The sequence below is a fragment of the Asterias rubens genome, chromosome 5 (assembly GCF_902459465.1).
Source record: "Asterias rubens chromosome 5, eAstRub1.3, whole genome shotgun sequence".
Lineage (NCBI taxonomy): Eukaryota > Metazoa > Echinodermata > Asteroidea > Forcipulatida > Asteriidae > Asterias > Asterias rubens.
This window is the reverse complement of record NC_047066.1, coordinates 15,609,696-15,631,268: the sequence shown is the minus strand read 5'-3', so window position 1 is coordinate 15,631,268 and position 21,573 is coordinate 15,609,696. Positions and strand designations below refer to the sequence as shown.

General features: G+C 40.3%; 1 protein-coding gene across 3 annotated transcripts in view; it reads right to left on the bottom strand.

The window, feature by feature from the left end:
• LOC117290380 (serine/threonine-protein kinase TAO1-like) overlaps positions 1 to 21,573 on the bottom strand; it is a 54,586-nt gene that overhangs the window by 12,673 nt on the left and 20,340 nt on the right. Inside the window, exons 3-14 of one of the 3 annotated variants that reach the window (XM_033771746.1) lie at positions 20,154 to 20,225; positions 19,023 to 19,124; positions 15,899 to 15,944; positions 15,307 to 15,456; positions 14,744 to 14,804; positions 14,307 to 14,398; positions 13,053 to 13,231; positions 12,066 to 12,266; positions 9,757 to 9,912; positions 6,554 to 6,736; positions 1,486 to 1,624; positions 513 to 691 (exon numbers count right to left, since the gene is read on the bottom strand). In XM_033771746.1, the coding sequence (XP_033627637.1) occupies positions 513 to 691; positions 1,486 to 1,624; positions 6,554 to 6,736; positions 9,757 to 9,912; positions 12,066 to 12,266; positions 13,053 to 13,231; positions 14,307 to 14,398; positions 14,744 to 14,804; positions 15,307 to 15,456; positions 15,899 to 15,944; positions 19,023 to 19,124; positions 20,154 to 20,225 (1,560 nt within the window). The remainder of the gene's footprint in view (positions 1 to 512; positions 692 to 1,485; positions 1,625 to 6,553; positions 6,737 to 9,756; positions 9,913 to 12,065; positions 12,267 to 13,052; positions 13,232 to 14,306; positions 14,399 to 14,743; positions 14,805 to 15,306; positions 15,457 to 15,898; positions 15,945 to 19,022; positions 19,125 to 20,153; positions 20,226 to 21,573) is intronic. The other 2 variants (XM_033771747.1, XM_033771748.1) reach the window with 2 other exon arrangements.

The following is a 21,573-nucleotide window of genomic DNA, read 5'->3' as shown; positions in this document are numbered from 1 at the left end:
TTACTTGTTACTATTATTCTAGTATGCCTGACCCTTACTGCCCGTCGTCCCCATACCTTCATTGATTCCCTTATTATTACTTGTTACTATTATTCTAGTATGCCTGACCCTTACTGCCCGTCGTCCCCATACCTTCATTGATTCCCTTATTATTACTTGTTACTATTATTCTAGTATGCCTGACCCTTACTGCCCGTCGTCCCCATACCTTCATTGATTCCCTTATTATTACTTGTTACTATTATTCTAGTATGCCTGACCCTTACTGCCCGTCGTCCCCATACCTTCATTGATTCCCTTATTATTACTTGTTACTATTATTCTAGTATGCCTGACCCTTACTGCCTGTCGTCCCCATACCTTCATTGATTCCCTTATTATTACTTGTTACTATTATTCTAGTATGCCTGACCCTTATTGCCCGTCGTCCCCATACCTTCATTGATTCCCTTATTATTACTTGTTACTATTATTCTAGTATGCCTGACCCTTACTGCCCGTCGTCCCCATACCTTTCTATCCACCTCTGCCTGATGTTTCTGTACAAGCTTATCAAGGTCCTTGGCATTTGTCTGTACACACTGTTCATATTCCTTGTCCAGTTTCTGTCGTAACTCCTCCATCTCAGCCTTGAGTTTAGTCTCCAATTGCTGGAGTTGCTTTTGATGTGTCCGTCTCATTCTCTTGTAACCTATCAAGGAATAAGCAATTTGCATGTTAGATGTTAAAATTGTCTGGTACAATAACGTGCTTGATCAATCTTTGTCTTACTCACAAGTGAGTTTCTCACAAGTGAGAGTCAATGTTTGTTTCTGGATGAGTGAGTCTTTGTCTTATTCACAAGTAAGAGTCAACACTTCTGCCTGGTCGAGTCAATCTTTGTCTTACTCGCAAGGGAGTTACTCACCAGCTCACCAGTGAGAGTCAGTGCTCGTTCCTGGATGAGTCATTATTTGTCTTACTCACAAGTGAGTTTCTCACCATTGAATAACTCACCAGTGAGAGTCAATGTTCATTTCTGGAGGAGACAATCTTTGTCTTACTCGCAAGTGAGTTACTCACCAGTTGACCAGTGAGTCAATGCTCAGTCCTTCATGAGTCAATCTTTGTCTTACTCACAAGTGAGTTTCTCACCAGTGAGTAACTCACCAGTGAGAGTCAATGTTCATTTCTGGATGAGTCGGTATTTCTTACTCGCAAGTGAGTTACTAACCAGCTGACCAGTGAGAGTCAGTGCTCGTTCCTGGATGAGTCATTATTTGTCTTACTCACAAGTGAGTTTCTCACCATTGAATAACTCACCAGTGAGAGTCAATGCTCAGTCCTGGATGAGTCAATCTTTGTCTTACTCACAAGTGAGTTTCTCACCAGTGAGTAACTCACCAATGAGAGTCAACGCTTGTTTCTGGATGAGTCAATCTTTGTCTTATTCACAAGTGAGAGTCAACACTTCTTCCTGGTCGAGTCAATCTTTGTCTTACTCACCAGTGAACTGTTCTCGAAGCTCGCTCTCATGCTCCTTAGCTTGCCTCGTCACGATACTCGTCGGCCGAATGGTTTTAAATTGGTCCTCTAGATTGTCGGGCCCTTCTGCATAGCTACTGAGACTAGTACCACTTGACATCTATAAGACCAAACACAAAGACAACAATCAGAACCAACTCTTTTTTAACTTACTCAACGGTGTTGCTCTTTTCTTACACAGTCACACATACATGTACAAGCAAAACCAAATTGTTACAACCATATTGAAAGAGCAATTGGCATACATTCGAACATAAACATTGTGTACAATCCTGGCCAAAATTTCTGGGCCACGAGACAACAAACATAGGGTGCGTTCGTTTAGCTTCCCTGGGCAGACCCCGCGGTGCTCACTCGAGTGAGCCCCTGACAAGAGCTAATTGAACGATCACACTCACCCTCTCGTGGTGACGGCATGCACCTCAGTTCACCCCCAAGTGACCCGCTCCACAAGCAGGGCACTGGGGGCTGACCCGGGTGAGCCCCGTCAAAGCTATTCGAACGTACCAGGGCAGACCGGGGTCAACCCAGGGAAGCTAAACAAATGCACCCTTAGTGTACCTCCCCTGTGCCCCTGTTCCACTGCTCATTGTTGCTTACCCCCAGCTGGATCGCAGACCGCACAAAGAAAGCAAACATTGAATGAGGACCAGGGGCAGGGGCCCAATGAGATATGGCCGGGATTGTAACCATAAAAGTGAAGTTCCAATATAAAACAAAATTTGCCCTTTCCAAGAAGTATATGAGTAACATTCATGCATGCGTACTGACACTGTTGGTTGGCATAGGCAGAACGCTAAGGCTATTCACCATCAGCCATAGACAAAAAGGCTGAGGTCCTCTCATTTTGCCAACCGGTATAGTGTTACTGCGCATGCATGATGTGCACTTTCCACATTCCGTGGAAAGGGTCTATTGTGTGCATGCAAGATGAGCTTTCAAAGTATCCTCTTTGAAAAGAAAGATGGAGAATATATTTTTTAAATTAAAGATTTTATTATAATCGTGTGAATTCTCCAACCATTGCCTCTTAAACTGGCCTGGTTGCCTCAATGCCTCCCCTTCCTCCCCTGGCCAGTGCCTTGGTGTCCCAGTGTTCCAATGGGCATTTCCCTCAGAGCATGCCTCTTACGGGAAAAAACGCCTTGCCCTTACACAAACAGAGCAACAGTGTCTGATTTTAGTAGCAAATATGACCCGTTCACACAAAAAACTGTTTGCAGCATATCAAGTATTGACAAGTAGGAGAGGTTTGCCGTACCACCCAGTGTAACTCTCTTCAGAGAACATGTAGTGTTGGTTCTGAAAAGAACCAGTGGTCGACAACACAACTTTTTCCAGTATGCTCTGGGCCAAATTTCATAGAGCTGCTAAGCACAAAGATTTGCTTAGTATGAAATTTCTTCTTTGATAAGTACAGGATAACCAACCAAATTTCTCCTCGTTGCATATTGCTTGTTACTGGTATTCAGCCATTGTTTGCTCACCCTGAGTATCACATGGAAAATTGGGTGGCAGTCCTGTTTTTATCAAGGAAGAAACTTCACGCTTAGCAATTTTGTGTGCTTAGCAGCTCTATGAAACTGGGCCCTGGTCATCTTCAAGAGAATACTCAGAGCAAACTGATCGAAACGCCGAGTTGTCAACCACCAGTTCTTTTCAAAACCAACACTACTCAAAAGACATTTACACGTGGTGGTAGCGCAACCCTCTTCTAATTATACTCCCACCATAAAAAGGTTCAAATCCTACTGAAGTATTGACAACTTCAGCAGTCTTTCAGGAAGCAGCAAAAAAATATTTTTCAGTCATTTTGAAACAGTTCAGAAGCGCACAATGCTTTTTGTAGGAAACATTTAGAAAGCCAGCCATTATTCAAAGAAGAAATTGTGAAACATTCTGATACAAATTGTAGAAACAATTCTCACAACCCTCCAACACAACAGAACTTAATCACTAGCCAAGAGCCCAATGGAGAGAAGACAAAGAAGGAAGTTTCGGGTTTTAGATGTGGGAGGAAAACCCAAGAGAATTATTCCAGGGAGAATCCAACTAAACTAAATCGACCACCCTTTTGACCTCTACATGAGGGCGCACTTCTCCAGTGATATCTTGCGCATAAGGTTTTAGGCCAAGTAAAAAAAGAAACATGTTTATCCTCCCGCCTGCTTCCGTTTTACAGGCCGCCTCCTCTTTTTTTTTTTTTTTTTTTTCTTTTTTTAATGCATTTTTTTTTCTTTCTTTTTTAATAGGGTTATTTTAAATGATCTCAGCAAAAACAATCTGAATGTCTCGTCTGAATGCCTCGACTAAATTGTTTCATTTATGTTTTGTGTATTTGAGCAGTAGAAAAAACAATGGATATTTGACATTTTAACAAAGAATGGCGGCCATCTTGAAATAAAAAATAAAAAATGAAAAGCCCCTCTTCCTCCTTTTTTTGAAAAACCCAAACGTTTTTTTTTTTTTTTTTTTTTTACTTGGCCTTATAAAGGTGGTCAAGAAAAAATGGATTTACATGTAAATGCAAAAATCCTGACTGCTGCGACAGGATAAAACAAAATCTGGTTTTCACAACAATAACAGAACAGACAAAGAGATAAAAACAGTTGTAAACAACCAAACTCAAATAAAACTGAACAATCAAATTTACTAAATCGAAAACCAAGAAAAGTGGTGATATAATTTCATCTCTGGTCCTTCACCTACTATGTAAAACATTTTTACTTGGTGCTTGGAACTTGTGTATTTTCGCTTCAAACCAAAATGATACTACTCTCAATAATGAAACTTCCAACCACAAACAGGTGTAGGAATTTTTCAGTGTCTGTGCAAGAGTCTGTCAACAGAATGGACAACTTTTATGTTATGTGTACATGTAAAACTACAGTGTGTGTAGCATTGTAAGTGTGTACAGCAGGTACAGATCATTATTCTGTGAATTATGCAGACAGAATGTGCAAATGAAGATCAGCCAGTGCAGCAGATCGTGCGTAAATCAACATTGCTTTGATTAAAAACACTGGACACTATTGGTAATTGTCAAAGACTAGTCTTCTCAGTTGGTGTATCTCAAAATATGCACAAAATAACAAACCGGTGAAAACTTGAACTCAATTGGTCGTCGAATTGGCTAGATAATAAAGGAAGAAAAAACACCCTTGTCACATGAAGTTGTGTGCTTTCAGACGCTTGATTTCAGGACCTCAAAATTTTAATTCTGAGGTCTCTTAACCAAATTCATGGAAAATTACTTGTTTTCTACGTTACTTCAGAGGGAGCTGTTTCTCACAATGTTTTTATTACCAACAGCTCCGCATTGCTCAATACCAAGTAAGTTTTTATGCTACCAATTATTTGGAGTATTTACCAATAGTGTCCACTGCCTTTAAACAAACTGTGCAAGTCTTGCACGTATTCAACTGTTGGCTTGAGTCTGTTTCCTTTACCTGGATGAACGCGAGTGCGGAGCGAGGCAGCCGAAACGCCACGGGACATGATACCCACAATGAAAAATGTTGAGGTTTATTATGCTCTTAGGTGCATTTTTAGCATGTACTATGCTTATTTATTTTTTTATTTATTTTTTTTTTTCACGTAAAAAAAACCCCCAAAAAACACGCGGAATTTGCATGCCTGTGACATAGTAGGAAGACTGAATCTAGAACCACGATGTAAAGGGTTGTATTGAGGGGTATGCGAGAGGTAAGTCTTTATTATTTTGTACCAAGAACTAAAATAATGAACATGTACATGTATGTGATGTCAATGCATGTTTATGTAGCAGCTGAATCAATGGATTGCATGCCTCAAAATAACCCACAACACCCACAGCAATTGTGCACTTTTCACGTAAAAAAACCCCCCAAAAAACACGCGGAATTTGCATGCCTGTGACATAGTAGGAAGACTGAATCTAGAACCACGATGTAAAGGGTTGTATTGAGGGGTATGCGAGAGGTAAGTCTTTATTATTTTGTACCAAGAACTAAAATAATGAACATGTACATGTATGTGATGTCAATGCATGTTTATGTAGCAGCTGAATCAATGGATTGCATGCCTCAAAATAACCCACAACACCCACAGCAATTGTGCACTTTGCAAAGTTCCAATATAAATACGCTTTTGAGATATTGTTGACAATCTGGATTGGATACACCACGCAGGAAGAATAATCCGTTATTGGAATACACAATATGAGAAATATTTATCAGATTGACAATTTTTAAAATCTCTTTCTCTAAAACCACATTCCTTAGAAGGGAATCGTTTCCTCAAAATGTCATTCATTATCACATCGGCAGTGCTGATACCAAGTACATGAACAAAGGTTGTTAATTTTTGGAGTACATGTAGTATGGTATAGTACCAATGGTGTACCTTACCACCAGCGAGGGGAAACAGTGGTTTGTAAAGACGGCCTACAATGTGTGTAACATGGTCAGTGTGTACAGCAGGTACAGATCATTATTCTGTGAATTATGCAGACAGAATGTGCAAATGAAGATCAGCCAGTGCAGCAGATCATGCGTACATGGAGAATACTTTTGATAGACTGTGCAAGTCTTGCGCGTATTTGACCAACGCGACCGTGGAACCAAAATAGTCCCAAAAATGTTCAAATACGCATGAGACTGGCACGGTCTACAGACCTGTCCATAATTGAGCCCTAACTGAGCTGAACAGATCGGTCAATTCATTAAATTTGTTTTTTTAGCAAAAACTACAGATAAAATAAACATGCAAATGCACCAGCAATGAACTACATGTAACAAATGAACATGCAACCAAATTCACAACGACAGCTTGGCAACAATCATAGAAACAGAACAAGGATGGTCCATGCATTAGGCCTAAAGCGTCGCATTAAAACTATTCATCGTTTTAGTAATGCCAGACAGTGGGGTTTTTTTTCCCCCAAGTTCTGTTTCTAGTGATACTGCCTGCCAAACCAGCACCCATCATGCCCCGATATGTACCCAGAATGCCTTACATTCCAGCCAGCATGCACCCCTTGGTGTGGTACCTTTCTCCTATTGCCGCGATTGTGCATCTTCATGGCATAGTTGTCGTGATTGTTGGGACCTTTGAGGGAGTGATAGCCAAGCGATATATCTTGGGGCCTGCCCAGGGTTAGATCGAGGGCCGAGCTGTAGCCGGAGTGCATTGGCGGCAGCCCCCGGTTTGCTTGGCAGTAGTAGGGATGCTGCTTTAGGTCGGTACGTGGCCATGGAGTAGGCATGGAGGTGGGGGAGGGGGATAACGGAATTATAAAGATGAGTTGAATGAAAACAAAGAGATGCAGTAATTAGCTTCAATCATCTCCAACATCATTCAATTTCACCACAGTAGTGAAGCTTAAAGACACTGGACACTAAAGGTAATTACTCAAAATAATTATTAGCATAAAACCTTACTTGGTAATGAGTAATGGGGAGACGTTGATGGTATAAAACATTTGTGAGAAACGGCTCCCTCCGAAGTGACATAGTTTTCGCGGAAAGAAGTACTTTTCCACAAGCTTGATTTCGAGACCTCAAGTTTAGAATTTGAGGTCTGGAAGTCAACCATCTAAAAGCACACAACTTTGTGTGACAAGGGTGTTTTTCTTACATTACTATCTCGCAACTTCGACGACCGATTGAGCTAAACATTTCACAGGTTTGTTATTTTATGTATTTGTTGAGTAACACCAAGTGAGAAGACTGGTCTTTGACAATTAACAATAGTGTCCACTGTCTGTAAAGTGTTCATTCATGGCAACATAAACCTCATTCTCTACTAGTCTTCTAATCTATTCCATTCCAATTATGTGTAGCGGACAATTTTTTTTTATAAATTCAGAACGAGTAGAGATGCAAACCACGGCCAAGTTTCGTGGCTCTGCAAAGAATCAGCTTACGGAGGCAAATAATTCCACGCTTACGCCAAGCATATTTAATGGGTAAGCTGGAAAATGTTTTGCTTGTGCACGCGCATACTCCATGTTACCGGGAATTGTTCACTTACACAGCTAATCCTAAAACTCAGCGCATAGCGAAGGATGGTGATCATTGATCACAAGCGTATAATTCGATGGTCAGCAGAGCCATGAAATTGGGCCAAGGTTGAGTCATCGACTTGTTTGTCGAGTATTAATTATGAGGTAGTCGGCCCTATGCTTAAAGGCAGTGGACACTATTGGTTATTACTCAAAGTAATTGTTGGCAAAAAACTTGGTAAGGAGCAATGGAGAGCTGTTGATAGTACAAAACATTGTGAGAAACGGCTCCCTCTGAAGTAACGTAGTTTTAAAAAAAGAAGTAATTTTCCACGAATTTGATTTCTAGACCTCAGAATTAGATTTTGAGGTCCCGAAATCAAGCATCTGAAAGCACACAACTTTGTGTGACAAGGGTGTTTTTCTTTCATTATTATTTCGCAACTTCAACGACCAATTGAGTTCAACTTTGCACAGGTTTGTTATTTTATGCATATGTTGAGATACACCAACTGTGAAGACTAGTCTTTGAAAATTACCAATAGTGTCTGGTGTCTTTGTAAGTGTTAATTGTCAGCCACTTATGGTTCCAATTACTAGTGAGGACTATGTACTGATTCTTGATGTACAAGTGCTGAATGCAAGGGATGACTGCTACTCATAAAGCTATATATATTGACTAAAGCGCTAACTTGCTCTGCGTTTTGAAGCCACCCTGGGCGCAGACATGTTTGCTGGTTGCGTGACTACGGAACGATTTTAATTTTAAGACAACACACATTGCCGCGATTTTTTTACATTCGGCATATGTACTTACAAACGCGCTACGAAAACCGTAAACCAGTACGTCCGCGCTACGAAAACCGTAAGTTCAACTTGATTGACATACCAACAAAAAAGTATACGCGTCTTTAAAACATGATGCACATAACGCTCACAGTTTGTACGCTCATCAGCAGATTGTGTGATCACATTTGCTGCATTTTTTGGTTCGATGACGCCTAGAAAAGAACGCCGTACAATTGCCGTACAAAATTTCAAGCTTTTGTATTGGTTTGTATAAACATGGATGCGCCCACACGGCTTCGAAACCTTAGTGCGTGTATAACGGGATGTTAGCGCTCCAGTCAATATATATAGCTCTATGCTGCTACTACATGTACACGTACTAGGAACTTTATATGGTTTTATCTTCATTCAACAATCTATGTCAGTTGACAATAAGAAATCAGGGCTTGAGTTTGACACTAGTCGCCCAGGCCTAAACCCTACTACAAGAAACAACAGGAATGAAATGGCAACACTGTCCAGATCACCTTCTCATACAAGTTAAATGTTATCACATCACAGTTAAAAAGAGAACACACGTTAGTGCATGAAGATATTGAGGTGCTATAACAGAACACTACACAGCAAAACATAGGAGCTGCCGAAGCAATTCGTTATGAGTATGACAAACATGTGTTTCAGGTCATTCAAGTTTGTACACTGTTAAAGCCAATGGGGACATTTTGGGACTCTAGGTGGCAGCAGACTGTTCCGTGGACTTTACGCACGATCAGAAATACGTCCACAATGGTACTTTACCTGGTAATGTTTGCTGCCACCGGGGTTCCAAAGTATCCAATTATGTTTTGATAATGCATGTTGTCTGTGTAACTGCGCTGTCGTCTCTGTTTGAAATACCCTGCACTCGGGATGCTTTCTTCTTAGGCAGTGTCCGAAACGACGACTTCGGCTACAGCTATATCGCGCGAGTCTGCCTAGACTTCAACATTGGCATACGTGCTGATCTAGCCATAGTTGTAGCCGAAGTTGTCGTAAACTTTCCTACATGTCAACCGGTAAGTTCCACTCAGGCGTGCATTTGGTTTTCGAGGTGGTTTTTTTTAGGAGGGGGGGGGGGGTAAGTATCTGCTGAAATTTGCAAGTAGTACCCAACACGCTAGCTTATGCACGGGGAGAACCTTGCTGTACATACATGTAGACCTTTTTCGCAATTACCAATTGCGCAAGCGCCGACTGCTGAATGAGTAAATGCTGGTCTAGGTAGCGATCAAACTTGGGATCGCTAGCTAGACCAGCATGCACCTCATTCCATGCTTAAAGCGCGCATGCAGAGTATTTGCGATAAGGTTTATGTACAAGCTTTTTGTGTGTCCGATTTTTCTACAGTAAACGTTAATATGTGTTTCGTTTTACCCAGCATTTTGTCAACCTCCTCTCCAAAGATATTGAATGAGACTTACCCTGGAGTCCCTGGAGAAGTTATCAAAGTCCGAGGAGGGACCTGGAAGACTGTTGATGCTACCACAATTACTGCTACTCTGTATGCTATCTTGAATGCTATGTTGACTACCTATACTGTTGGTTTGACTGGCTTTGCCACCAAACACATCATCACCCTATAACGACAGACAAGAGAGAAAACGGTTACCAATGCATCTTATTTTTGACCATGTGAGGGGATATATAAGCAATTCGTACTGTACAGTTTTAATCGGCGTTCTGTCGCTTTTGTTGGCCGTAGTTTTAAGTTGCTTTAGAGGTGGGTTGTAACGGCTCCTTTAAAGGTCTTATTGTCCGTGGTGGATAGGATGTGTGTGGTGTTAATGTGTTCCAGTCTTCAATAACTGTTTTGGGTATCAAATAACTGTTTTCGGTCATCGAACTTGTGAGATAATAATGAAAGAAAAAAACACCCTTGTCACACGAAGTTGTGTGCGTTTAGATGGTTGATTTCAAGACCTCAAGTTCTAAACTTGAGGTCTCAAAATCAAATTCGTGGAAAATTACTTCTTTCTCGAAAACTTCCGTTTCCGTATTCGAAGACGTTGGGACGCATTGAACCCGTCCTTAATAAGGACGGGTTACTCGTCCTAACTCGAGATAGGATTAATCTGAGCCTTTCGTGAAATCGGCTGCTGTTTACAGGCCATCTTGATCGAGAGGGGGCAGATAATCTCTTCATGGTTAATTGAGACATTCTTTGGTCATTGCCGATGAGCAAATACATGTGTGTTGTTGTTGGAAAGTTATCTCCATTTGTGATGTCTATCTGGTGCCCCAAAAAACGTCTCCAGAAAGTTACAAGTGTGATAGCTTAGCTGTATGTGGGGAGCGCACGCCAATGAAGGGAGGAAGATTGGGGGGGGGTGGCTCTGACTTCCATATCCACTCATCATGATGCCTAGCTGTTCAGAAGCCGATCAAATATCTTATTGCCAATGAGAATCAGTGTTTTTAAAGATAAACCAGACATTTTAAACAAGTTTAAATGGCATTCCTGGTTTTGCTCAAGTACATGTAGCTGTTTAATGTTAAAGGAGCATAATGAAATTGATCCCTGGGCTCCTCTGCCCTAGATTATCCCTCACAAGGGATTATTCTATGATCTGTTGTGATTTACTTAATAATGCTGGTTAGGATTAACACATCCTCAACTGTCAAAACCTCTTCCCTTTCCTTAATCTCAACGGACTCTATTGTTCAGTCCCAGGTCAGGCAACAGCTGGGGGCAATTAGCCAATAGGCGGTCAGCATTTTGCCTTTGTACATGTAATGCCCTAAGGTAACACCACAGCCATTGTCTAAAGCACACCATAAAATAACAACAGAAAAATGATATTGCGCACAGTATCTGGAGGACCATTCAAAGGCACATAGCGCCAGCAAATCATGTGGTTCAATTAAAAGATTTGAAAAGATGAGTCTTAAAGGATTTGGGTACTTTTTGTAACACAAACACAATATCCACAGATTTACATTAAACTTACACCGTTTTTGTGAAATGAGTAAAACAATGTCACGAAAATACGTTTTTACATGCTAAAATAATATTTGTCTCATGATCATTGAGACAAAAATTATTTTCATGACATTGTTTTACTCATTTCTCACAAACTACAGCACCTCAGCAAGTAATATTTTCAGAGAACCTTTCTACTATCATTATCTTCAAACTGTGCAAGTTTAATGTAAATCTGTGGACATTGTGTTTTTTGTCCTGCAAAAAGTAAATAGACCCTTTAAGACCGAGTAACAATTGAATCACTGAGATCCTCCTTTCCTCTCTTCAACCGAGACTAAACAAGTTCTTTGGCAGTTAATTCCAAACTGAATTAATAACACGCCATTTGCGAATTGTTTGAATAATGTCTGGTACAATGACTAGCTTAGTCACAATGGACCAAGTCCGCTTACATTTGAATTCCTCAGACTATAGTGGCAGTTGCTATCTCAAATGGTTCAAATGGGGAAAGCCTTTGTAAAGCACCCTCCAGATGAGCAGACCCTGGTAACATTGTGCCATACACATCCATTCAGAATAATGTATGGGTGTTCACCATCTCTTACCTAACTTAGCAAAAGCTTGCCCCAAATCATGTGATATAGCAACTGACTGTTTAGTCTGATGAATTCAAATTTAAGTGGTACAACTTGTAATCAAGCACGTCAATGTACCAGACAATATTTAAATCTAACATGCAAGTGACTCATTGAGTTCTATGGTTTTTATTTTAAAGAGTGAGTGCTGAGTAACAAAACGACTACTCACCGATTCACTGACCGAGTCGCTCACCCCATCCTCCGGGTCTTCCTCCCCTCCTTCCCCTTTGGTGAGATTGAACGAGTCCGTCATCAGAATCTTCTTCATCTTCCGATAGTTCAGGTTGTCTAGTTCCCTGACTATCCGCCTTGTTCTTTCAATCAGCTCCAGGATGACACTGTTGACTCGATCCCTTCTGATGAATTCGTGCTGCATTGGGGCAAGATCACAAATCAAAACCAGGGCCAAATATCATAGATTTGCTTAAGCACAACAAAATTACACTTAGCAGAATAAGGTCACCAGCAAAACTACTATGTCACAAGTAAAATTTGTGACTGGTCCCCTGCTCATTTCTGCTCAGCAGGACATATTTATGCAAAAATTTTCTTCTTAAGCAGCTCTATCAAATTGGGCCCTGATGTACCTGACTGCTGAATGCTTGCATCGAAATGGCTCAACATCAAAAGACTATGAACTTTGGTTTTTACCCATACACCGAAGACTAGAGAATCACTGAGTATATTACAAAACATATCAAATAATGAACCACTCAAAAGGGACACGGACTGGGTTAATTTACGTGTCGACATACCACGATTTAGCACGCAGTATTTTCATGCAAGCACATCATTTTTCCAAAAATCAAGATCCGTTTTTATACAATCAAGATACAATGTTTTTGCAAAACTAGATACCTTTTTGCACACAAAAGATGCAATGTTTTTACACCATCGTACATGTAGTCAACATTTTTGCCCAATCGAATGACAACGTTTTTGCACTAACATGATACAATGTTTTTGCAAAATCCAAGACAATGTTAATCGTGATTTCTTTGTCCCAAAAATAAATTAAAAAAATTCAAAACCAAGATAGGACATTCAAAAATCAATTTTTTTTGCACAATCGAGATACACCATTTTTTGCAACATTTTTGCACCATTGAGAAATGATATTTTTTCTGCACTGAGAGGAACTAGGATAGAATCTTACCGAGCATAGCTGGGTAGACGAGGGTCTCTGCTCAGGCTCCTTAGCCAGGCAGGTCTCCACAAAAGATCTGAAGGCACTGGACCACTCAATGGAGTTACCTAGCGTTGGTGGGTCATTCTGGGCTATGTGGTACAGGGCACTCATGGCATTCATATTGAACAGGGGAGGCTTCCTTTCCGCTGTGGAAAAGCAATCAAAAGGGATCATTAAAGGCAGCGGACACTATTGGTAATTACTCAAAATATTTATTAGCATAAAACCTTACTTGGTATCGAGTCATGGGGAAAGGTTGATAGTATAAAACTTTGTGAGAAACAGCTCCCTCTGAAGTGTAGTAGTTTTCGAGAAAGAAGTAATTTTCCACGAATTTGATTTTGAGACCTCAGATTTAGAATTTTAGGTCTCGAAATCAACCATCTAAACGCACACAACTTCGTGTGACAAGGGTGTTTTTTCTTTCTATATTATCTCGCAACTTCAACGGCCGATTGAGCTCAAATTTTCCCAGGTTTTTGATTTTATGCATATGTTGAGATACACCAACTATGAAGGCTAGTCTTTGATAATTACCAATAGTGTCCAGTGTCTTTAAGATTGTATATCAAGCTGTACAAAATCAACAGGTATAGTCACAGGCTTGGAATTACACTAGATGCACAGAGACCATGGCCTTTGTTGTTTCTGCAGTCGATTTCACAAAACGCTAGGATTAATCCTATCTCGAGTTAGGACGAATAACTCATCTTAACTTGGTTCAATGCGTCCTAACGTCTATGCATTTGAAACTGAACTCGTCGTAAGTCCTAAGATTACTCCTAAGTTAGGAAGAGTTTGGTGAAATCGACGGCTGGTGGTGGCGTTGTGCCCCTTCCAAAGTTTCCCAATGGCCTTGTCCTCTCAAAGATGAAATTCCAGGCCTATAAACATGACAAGATCAAATTCCAAGAAGGTGTTGAATAGCAGCAAGCGAATTGACTGTGTACGCCAACTATTCTGAGAAGTGTTTACACAATCACTTCTTATTCTTCCATCATTTTAATTTAATTGTTTTCAAGAACCCAGTGCACTTATCGTCAAGAGAAGGGGTTTGCCGGGGTGTTCCTGGCTGCATATTGCACCCTTCATGTTAAGGAATCTCTCATACTTCAAGTTGTAGCTGTGCATGCGATGCAGGACGAACCTACTGACAGACTGAGCGCTCCGAGATGCTCAGCGGGTGTGGTAGAGTGCTATATATAAGTATTTAGTACTTACCGAGTTCAATACATGTGATTCCTAATGACCAGATATCCACCTTGCCATCGTACTGACCCTCATCCATAGCTAGAATGACCTCAGGAGCCATCCTGTATTCACATTATGACAACTTATCAATATCAATCAGCAAAGACAACACACACTTGCTTCTCTCCGTCCAGGGATGAATGGGTACCCACAAAGCTGAGATGGTTTAAGGAATTAAGTAATTGGCCCAGTGACCAGGGGAAAATAATGTTGGAAGCACTTTGAGATGTTATTATTATCAATGTTATGTAGCTTCTTAACTTCAACTATTTGTACATTTTGGGTGCACACAATCACCGTGGACCCCATCACAGGATCAAAAATCATGGATCCGTACCAGATCATGGATCAATACAAGATCAGGAAAATCATGGATTCATATCAGATCAGGGGTCTCAATTACTCACCAATATGGAGTACCTACAAAGGAGTTTGCTGGGCTTAAAAATGATGCAGAACCAAAATCAGCTACAATGGGAAAAACAGAAAATGAATTTTGTTAATTTTAGGCTACATTGTAAATGTTTTGGGGTTTTTTTTTGGCAGTATTTTGATTACTAGAACAAACCAACCAGGCTAGATTCCATGTATCTCTCTTGTTACTGTTCCATCCCAACCATGGAGTGGTCCCAACTATAGTTGGGACCAGGGACCAGTGATTGATACACTTGAAGCTTGGATCAAGAGATCAGTTGGTCACGAATCAGGGAACCAGTGGCTATTATTGCATTCATGAGATGGTCACAAAACTAGACTACTGGTGGGTGTCACTTGTGAGCCCTATTGAAAGCAGGACTGGAGTAGACCCCTTGCATCGTTGATGAAATGTGCTCGCATGGAAGGCTATCGTTGGCTGAGTGTCACATGCAGCGCATACACGCCTGCACTTTCTCACTATTTGTCATCAAAGATGACGGTCAATGACGTCATGTGCTATCCATCTAGAGTTGAATAATTCTACAAATCTTACCTAGTTTAACAGTGCCGTTGTCTGTGAGTAGTATATTGCCTGCTTTGACGTCTCTGTGTATTCGTTGATTACTGTGCAGATATGAGAGCCCATGTAATGCATCTTCACATATGGCAGCTATCTCATCCTCTTGCAATGGCTTTTTATGTACTGTGGTCAACACAAACACAAACTTTTAAAATAATTTTTGATATGTTTTTTATTTGATTTTTTTGCAAGTCGCCCGACACACAAGGCCTGAATGCCAATTCAAGGTGTGGGCTACAATCAACACTCCTGCTTAAACAGGGTTACCCCCCCTGTACAGTCCATATACGGATGTAGGCTTGGGTATCATCCAACAGAACCTTGGCAGAGCAAAAAGAACTACCTCCCCAACTTTAAGAAGCAATCATGGTTAAGTGTCTTGCGGGACTCGAACCCGCCTTCTGCTGACCAAACACAAGAGCTTGAATCCAGTGCTCTTAACCGCTAGGCCATGACACGTCCCTTGGCATAGGAAAAGCATGGAACATTCATTTAAGCTTTTACATGTAACTTATCACAAACTGTACGTACCTTATAACGACTGAGAAAGATAATAGTTGCTTACCTTCTATGATATCTGATGCAGAACCTAAGCAGTATTCCATCGACAACTGTAAAGAACAAAAGAGAAAAAAACTTGAAATAATCAAAAAGGAACATCAACTGTCAAATTTGAAAGAGAAAATACTGCGATTACATTTATCCGTCTTCCTCAAAATCTCCCATTATACCTTTGGTCTTCCAATATTGGTGCCCAGAACCACTATGGTTTTTACTCTCAAACAATTTACAGAAAAACGTTGTTTAAAGGGTGTATGTAACTTTTGTAGGACAAAAAACACAATGGCCACAGATTTACATTAAACTTACACAGTTGGAAGATAATGATAGTAAAAAGCTTCCCTGAAAATATTACATGCTGAGGTGCTGTAGTTTTTGGGAAATGAGTAAAACAATGTCATGAAAACAATTTTCGGCTCATGAGATGAAACTTATTTTAATAATTTACAAACGTAAATGAAAATACGTTTGTAAATTATTAAAATAAGTTTCATCTCATGAGCCGAAAAATATTTTCATGACATTGTTTTACTCATTTCTCAAAAACTACAGCACCTCAGTAAGTAATATTTGAAGGGAAGCTTTCCACTATCATTATCTTCAAACCCTGTAAGTTTAATGTAAATATATGGACATTTTGAAAAGGTACCCAAATTTAAGACCGCATTAACATTATGAGTAGCAAAATTTCTATGCCAGCTGTGTAAGCAAAGAATGTCTAGTAACGTAGAGTAGGCAGGCACCATAGCAAAAGCCAACCTCTGAAATATGCTTGCGGTAAACGCGCAATTCCATATGTAAATTTAGGGTAGCATTAGCAATGAAATTAGGCCACGAACTCTATGAATGTAAAATTAGGAAATGGAAAATTTTGTGCACAAAATTGTCATGTGTCATGGCTAGTGAACTGTTATTGACTCGAGTTGGTGACTTGGACTCGAGTGCGACTCAAGTCACCAATTTTGTTGACTTGCTAGTGAACTTTTATAACCTGCACACTCTCCATGTGCATGTACATACATGTACATGCACATGTACATTGTACTATACACTGGTGCATACTGTCAGTTGATGTCATTTGACATTTCAACATGATATAGGTAAAGATCTCCTCTTTCATAAACACATCACAAAGTAATTATGCCATATCACATCGTGCTGGGGAAAAAAATCATTCGCCCAGGTAATAAGTCATGAATAAAATCTTGAATTAAAACAGCAGAAAAGTTATATAAATCCAGACAAATATTTGCTAATAACAAATGCGTATCACATGTATATGTATGCATATTTACATTATTATACAATATTTGTGACTTAGAAGTGAAATTTACTACTCGACTAGTCGCACCTCAAATAATTGTGACTTCAACACCAGTCGTGACTGATTTTTAAATCTCACAATGCAAGGTTGCAATGTGTGCCCCAAGTGCAATATAATAAAATTCAAGCTGAAAGGATTGAAAAATTGTGTCACTGATGTCGGATTGTGTTTTGTAAGTAAATTATGTTGTCGTGAATTGGTTCACCAAACAGGTAATCACAACTATTTTTGTAGTAGTCAAAGCTATTTTTGTAGTAGTCACAACTACTTTTGTAGTAGCTATGGCAGCACAATTAAAGGAACACGTTGCCTTGGATCGGACGAGTTGGTCTATAAAAAGCGTTTGAAACCGTTTGTTATGAAATGCATATGGTTAGAAAGATGTTTTAAAAGTAGAATATAATGATCCACACAAGTATCACTCAAAATTGCACGTTTTTCTTTTTACGTCACAATTTGACTCCCATAAATGGCCGACTGTGTTATTGGACGAGGTAAAATAAAAATAAAAACACGCAATTTCGAAACATATTTGTGTAGATCATTGTATTCTGCTTTTGCAATATCTCTCTAACCATGTGCATTTTATAACAAACGGTTACAAAACGCTTTTCAAAGACCAACTAGACCGATCCAAGGCAACGTGTTCCTTTAACTGAGTGGTTGAATAACAGTAGTTACAACTCAACTAATGATTTAATAGTCGCGACTACGACACTTGTCGCACTAGTTGCCCAAGCCTATCCAAAACTAACTCACAGTTATGACAGTACATCCCAGGGTCTGTGGTAAAAATTTGCCAACACTAAGGGAAGTGGTGGTTTGAAAACCACAAAGAGGATACAATACTGCGAGCTAGGAGCGTGCGACCATGGAGGAGGGAAAGAACAGGAAGGAAGGAAAAGGGTGGAGTTACTACTCTCCTGGAATACCCTTCCAGCTGGTGTCATGCCAAAACACACTAAAAGATGTTCCGCCACAAGATCAAAACATCAAACCATGTCGTTCCATGTCAATGCTATACGTATGCACATGTACATTTTCTCACCTGGGCCCAAATTCATAGCGCTGCTTAAAGGTAAGCTAATTTTTGTGCTTACTGTAGCAGACAAATTTGCTAAGATGCAAGCGTAATTCACAGGTTAACAGAAAAATGAGGTGGCCATATTGGGCATTGACCTTGGATTTGTATTGAGACGTTGTTTATTTTCGTGCAGTAAGCACCACAGGGTTAGCACACCTTTTCCATGGAAATCGGACAGTAAGCACAAAATCAGCAGCTAAGCAGCTCTATAAAATTGGGCCCAGCCCACTCCTCCACAGATTGAGACAACAATTTGGGGGGGGGGGGATAAAAAAAAAAGGGAATTTCTTTTCTTACATCTGGGCAAAATAAAACGGAATTCCGTTTTAAAACGTAGGAACCACATCCCTGTATGTTTGAAAAGGCCCTGTCCCCCTAAATGGCCAAGCGAGTTTGAGGAACATGGAGCGTAATACTGATAGATCTAAGGGCTGGTCTTCATGTAGTTGTATGGGGCGTCAACAGATTTTGTACAAAGGGTGGAGCAGAGCATGTACCTACCAGCCTCGCTACCATGGGCAGCGCGCCGTATCGATACTTCTCGTTACTAACCTCTTGGAGGGATGTACTGAGAAACAACGCTGATTGGCTCATGAAATTGGTTATGCATTAGATATCAAGTGTGTGCGCGCATAGTTTTACGATATTTGCATGTTGATCATGCCCGCGTTTTTTATGACACGAACACGTTTTTATAAAAACAAAAACAAGTGTACCTACCCATGCTGTGTGTTCCCTCAAGTAGCACCCCTTGTATTCTATGCAGTTCTTGTACTTCACCTGCCGTAAGAACCGCACCTCCTTCACTATGTCTTGCCATTTCTGCAAAGAAAACATCAGAACAAAATATCAGAGCATTGTGTGATAATTTTATGACGAGTGTGCTAGTCGAGATCTACTTGTACAAATTCCTGGTTTAAAAAATAATAAAAAATAACAATAATAAACAATTCATTAATACCTCAGACAGTTTTGCTTTTCCTTGGTGGGAAGAGCGCGTCATGTGGGGGTGTTTAAACCTTTGATAATGACCCGTGTTTATAACCGGTTGTGAGCAGATACTCCGCGCTTGTCTTGGTGCAAGACGTTTCTTGTTATGGGGGATGCGGGTGCTGTCGGTAAGTTGGCCGCGCTGTGTGTTAAAGGAAAACGACAACATGTTGCACCAAGACTAATGCGCACGAACGGAGCCGAAAATTGTCGGAAATAGGCGTCTCAGTCATAACAATGCACGCACGGACGTCGTACATCTACATGTACATACAGAGCTCAAGCACGTTGGAAACGGATAAGGTTTACAGAGTTTCTTACTTAATTACGCCTTTTAACCAAAAAGCCATTTTTGAATGGGAATAAAAGTGTAGTGACTCATTCTTTTACGGCCGTTTAGAACCTGCAGGGTTGTTGCCGTGTGATGAAAACACTCTAGTTTCTCCCTTTATAGTGGGGTGCACATACATGCTTGTTATACCTCGGTAACAAACAGTGAAGTTTGATTGGTCGCTTAGTGCGAAACAACCGCAGGTTCGAGGGAACAGTGAAAACCTTTTTTAAACTATGTAATAACAATTGAGGATGACAACAGAACTTCGAGAAGAGGAATAATAATGTTACCAAGGTATAACAAAACAATTGTTGCACGCTGTGACGGGGTCCATGGGTTTTGTACACCCTTGAGGGAAAAAGACACCCCTCGGCTTCGCCTCGGTGCCATTTTCCCCCTTGGGTGTACAAAACCCCATTGGCCCCGTCACAGGGTGCAACAATTGTATAATGGGTTAAAAGATGTTTGAACACGTGCCATAGTTGCAAAGTCTACATCCGATTCTTTGATTGTTGTTCTTCTTTTACCTCATTGGATGATTTTCCACTGTATGACATCTTCTTGATTGCCACCACCTCTCCCGTCCTTGTGTTGCGTGCCTGCAGAAACAAAAACACAACTTAAGGCATTTGAAGGGTATAAAACACAGTGAAATGTCATTTTAAAGACGCTGGACACTATTGGTAAATTTGTCAAAGACTAGGCTTCACAGTGGGTGTATCTCAACACATGCACAAAATAACAAACCTGTGAAAATTTGAGCTCAATCGGTCGTCGAGTTGCGAGATATTAGCCTATGAAAGAAAAAAACAACCTTGTCGCACCATGGTCACACGAAGCTGTGTGCTTTCACATGCTTGATTTTGAGACCTCAAATTCTAAATCCAAGGTCTCAAAATCAAATTTGTGGAAAATTACTTCTTTCTTGAAAACTACGTCACTTCAGAGGGAGCTGTTTCTTACAATGTTTTTTATCTTCAAGTACGCGCTAATCCTCCAATCAGATTCGCAGAATGGAGTGGTGATAAAAACCTATATTGCACAGCTAATATCACTACCATGCGTACTGTGTGTTCTATGTCACGCGCCAAATTTGCTTGAAGATAAATACGTTATCACACAAGCGCGCTCGTGGAAATACGGAAAATATAGTGGGTCTGCATCCCATATCCAACTCGGCCTTCGGCCTCGTTTGATATGGGACGCAGAAGCGCTATATTTTTCCACATTCCACTCGCGCTTGTGTGATAACTTATAATACATGTACTATCATCCTCCCCCATTACTCGCAATCAAGAAAGGTTTTATGATAATAATTATTTTGAGTAATTACCAATAGTGTCCACTGCCTTTAACGTGAGGTTAGAGCCTTGTACTTTTTCCCCCCATTTTCTTAAGCAGGGTTCTGCCCAGGATTTCTAGAGTGGCAAATTGTTTTGTTTTTTTCTGGTGTGCTTCAAGCAGTTTTCTTTGTGCAAATATACACTCGTTGGCCCTGCACATTGACTTGAATGTAGAGGCCTTTTAAAGACACTGGACACTGTTGGTAATTGTCAAAGACTAGCCTTCACAGTTGGTGTATCTCAGCATATGCATAAAATAACAAACCTGTGAAAATTTTAGCTCAATCGGTCATCAAACTTGCGAGATAATAATGAAAGAAAAAATACCCTTGTCACTCACACGAAGTTATGTGCGTTTAGATAATTGATTTCGAGACCTCAAGTTCTAGGTATCGAAATCAAATTCGTGGAAAATTACTTCTTTCTCAAAAACTACGTCACTTCAGAAGGAGCTGTTTCTCACAATGTTTTATACCATCCACTCTCCCCATTACTCGTGATCAAGAAAGGTTTTATGCTAATAATTATTTTGATTAATTACCAAGTGTCCACTGCCTTTAATACCGCCAGGGAATAAAATATCATGGTCCCGGACATTGTTTCG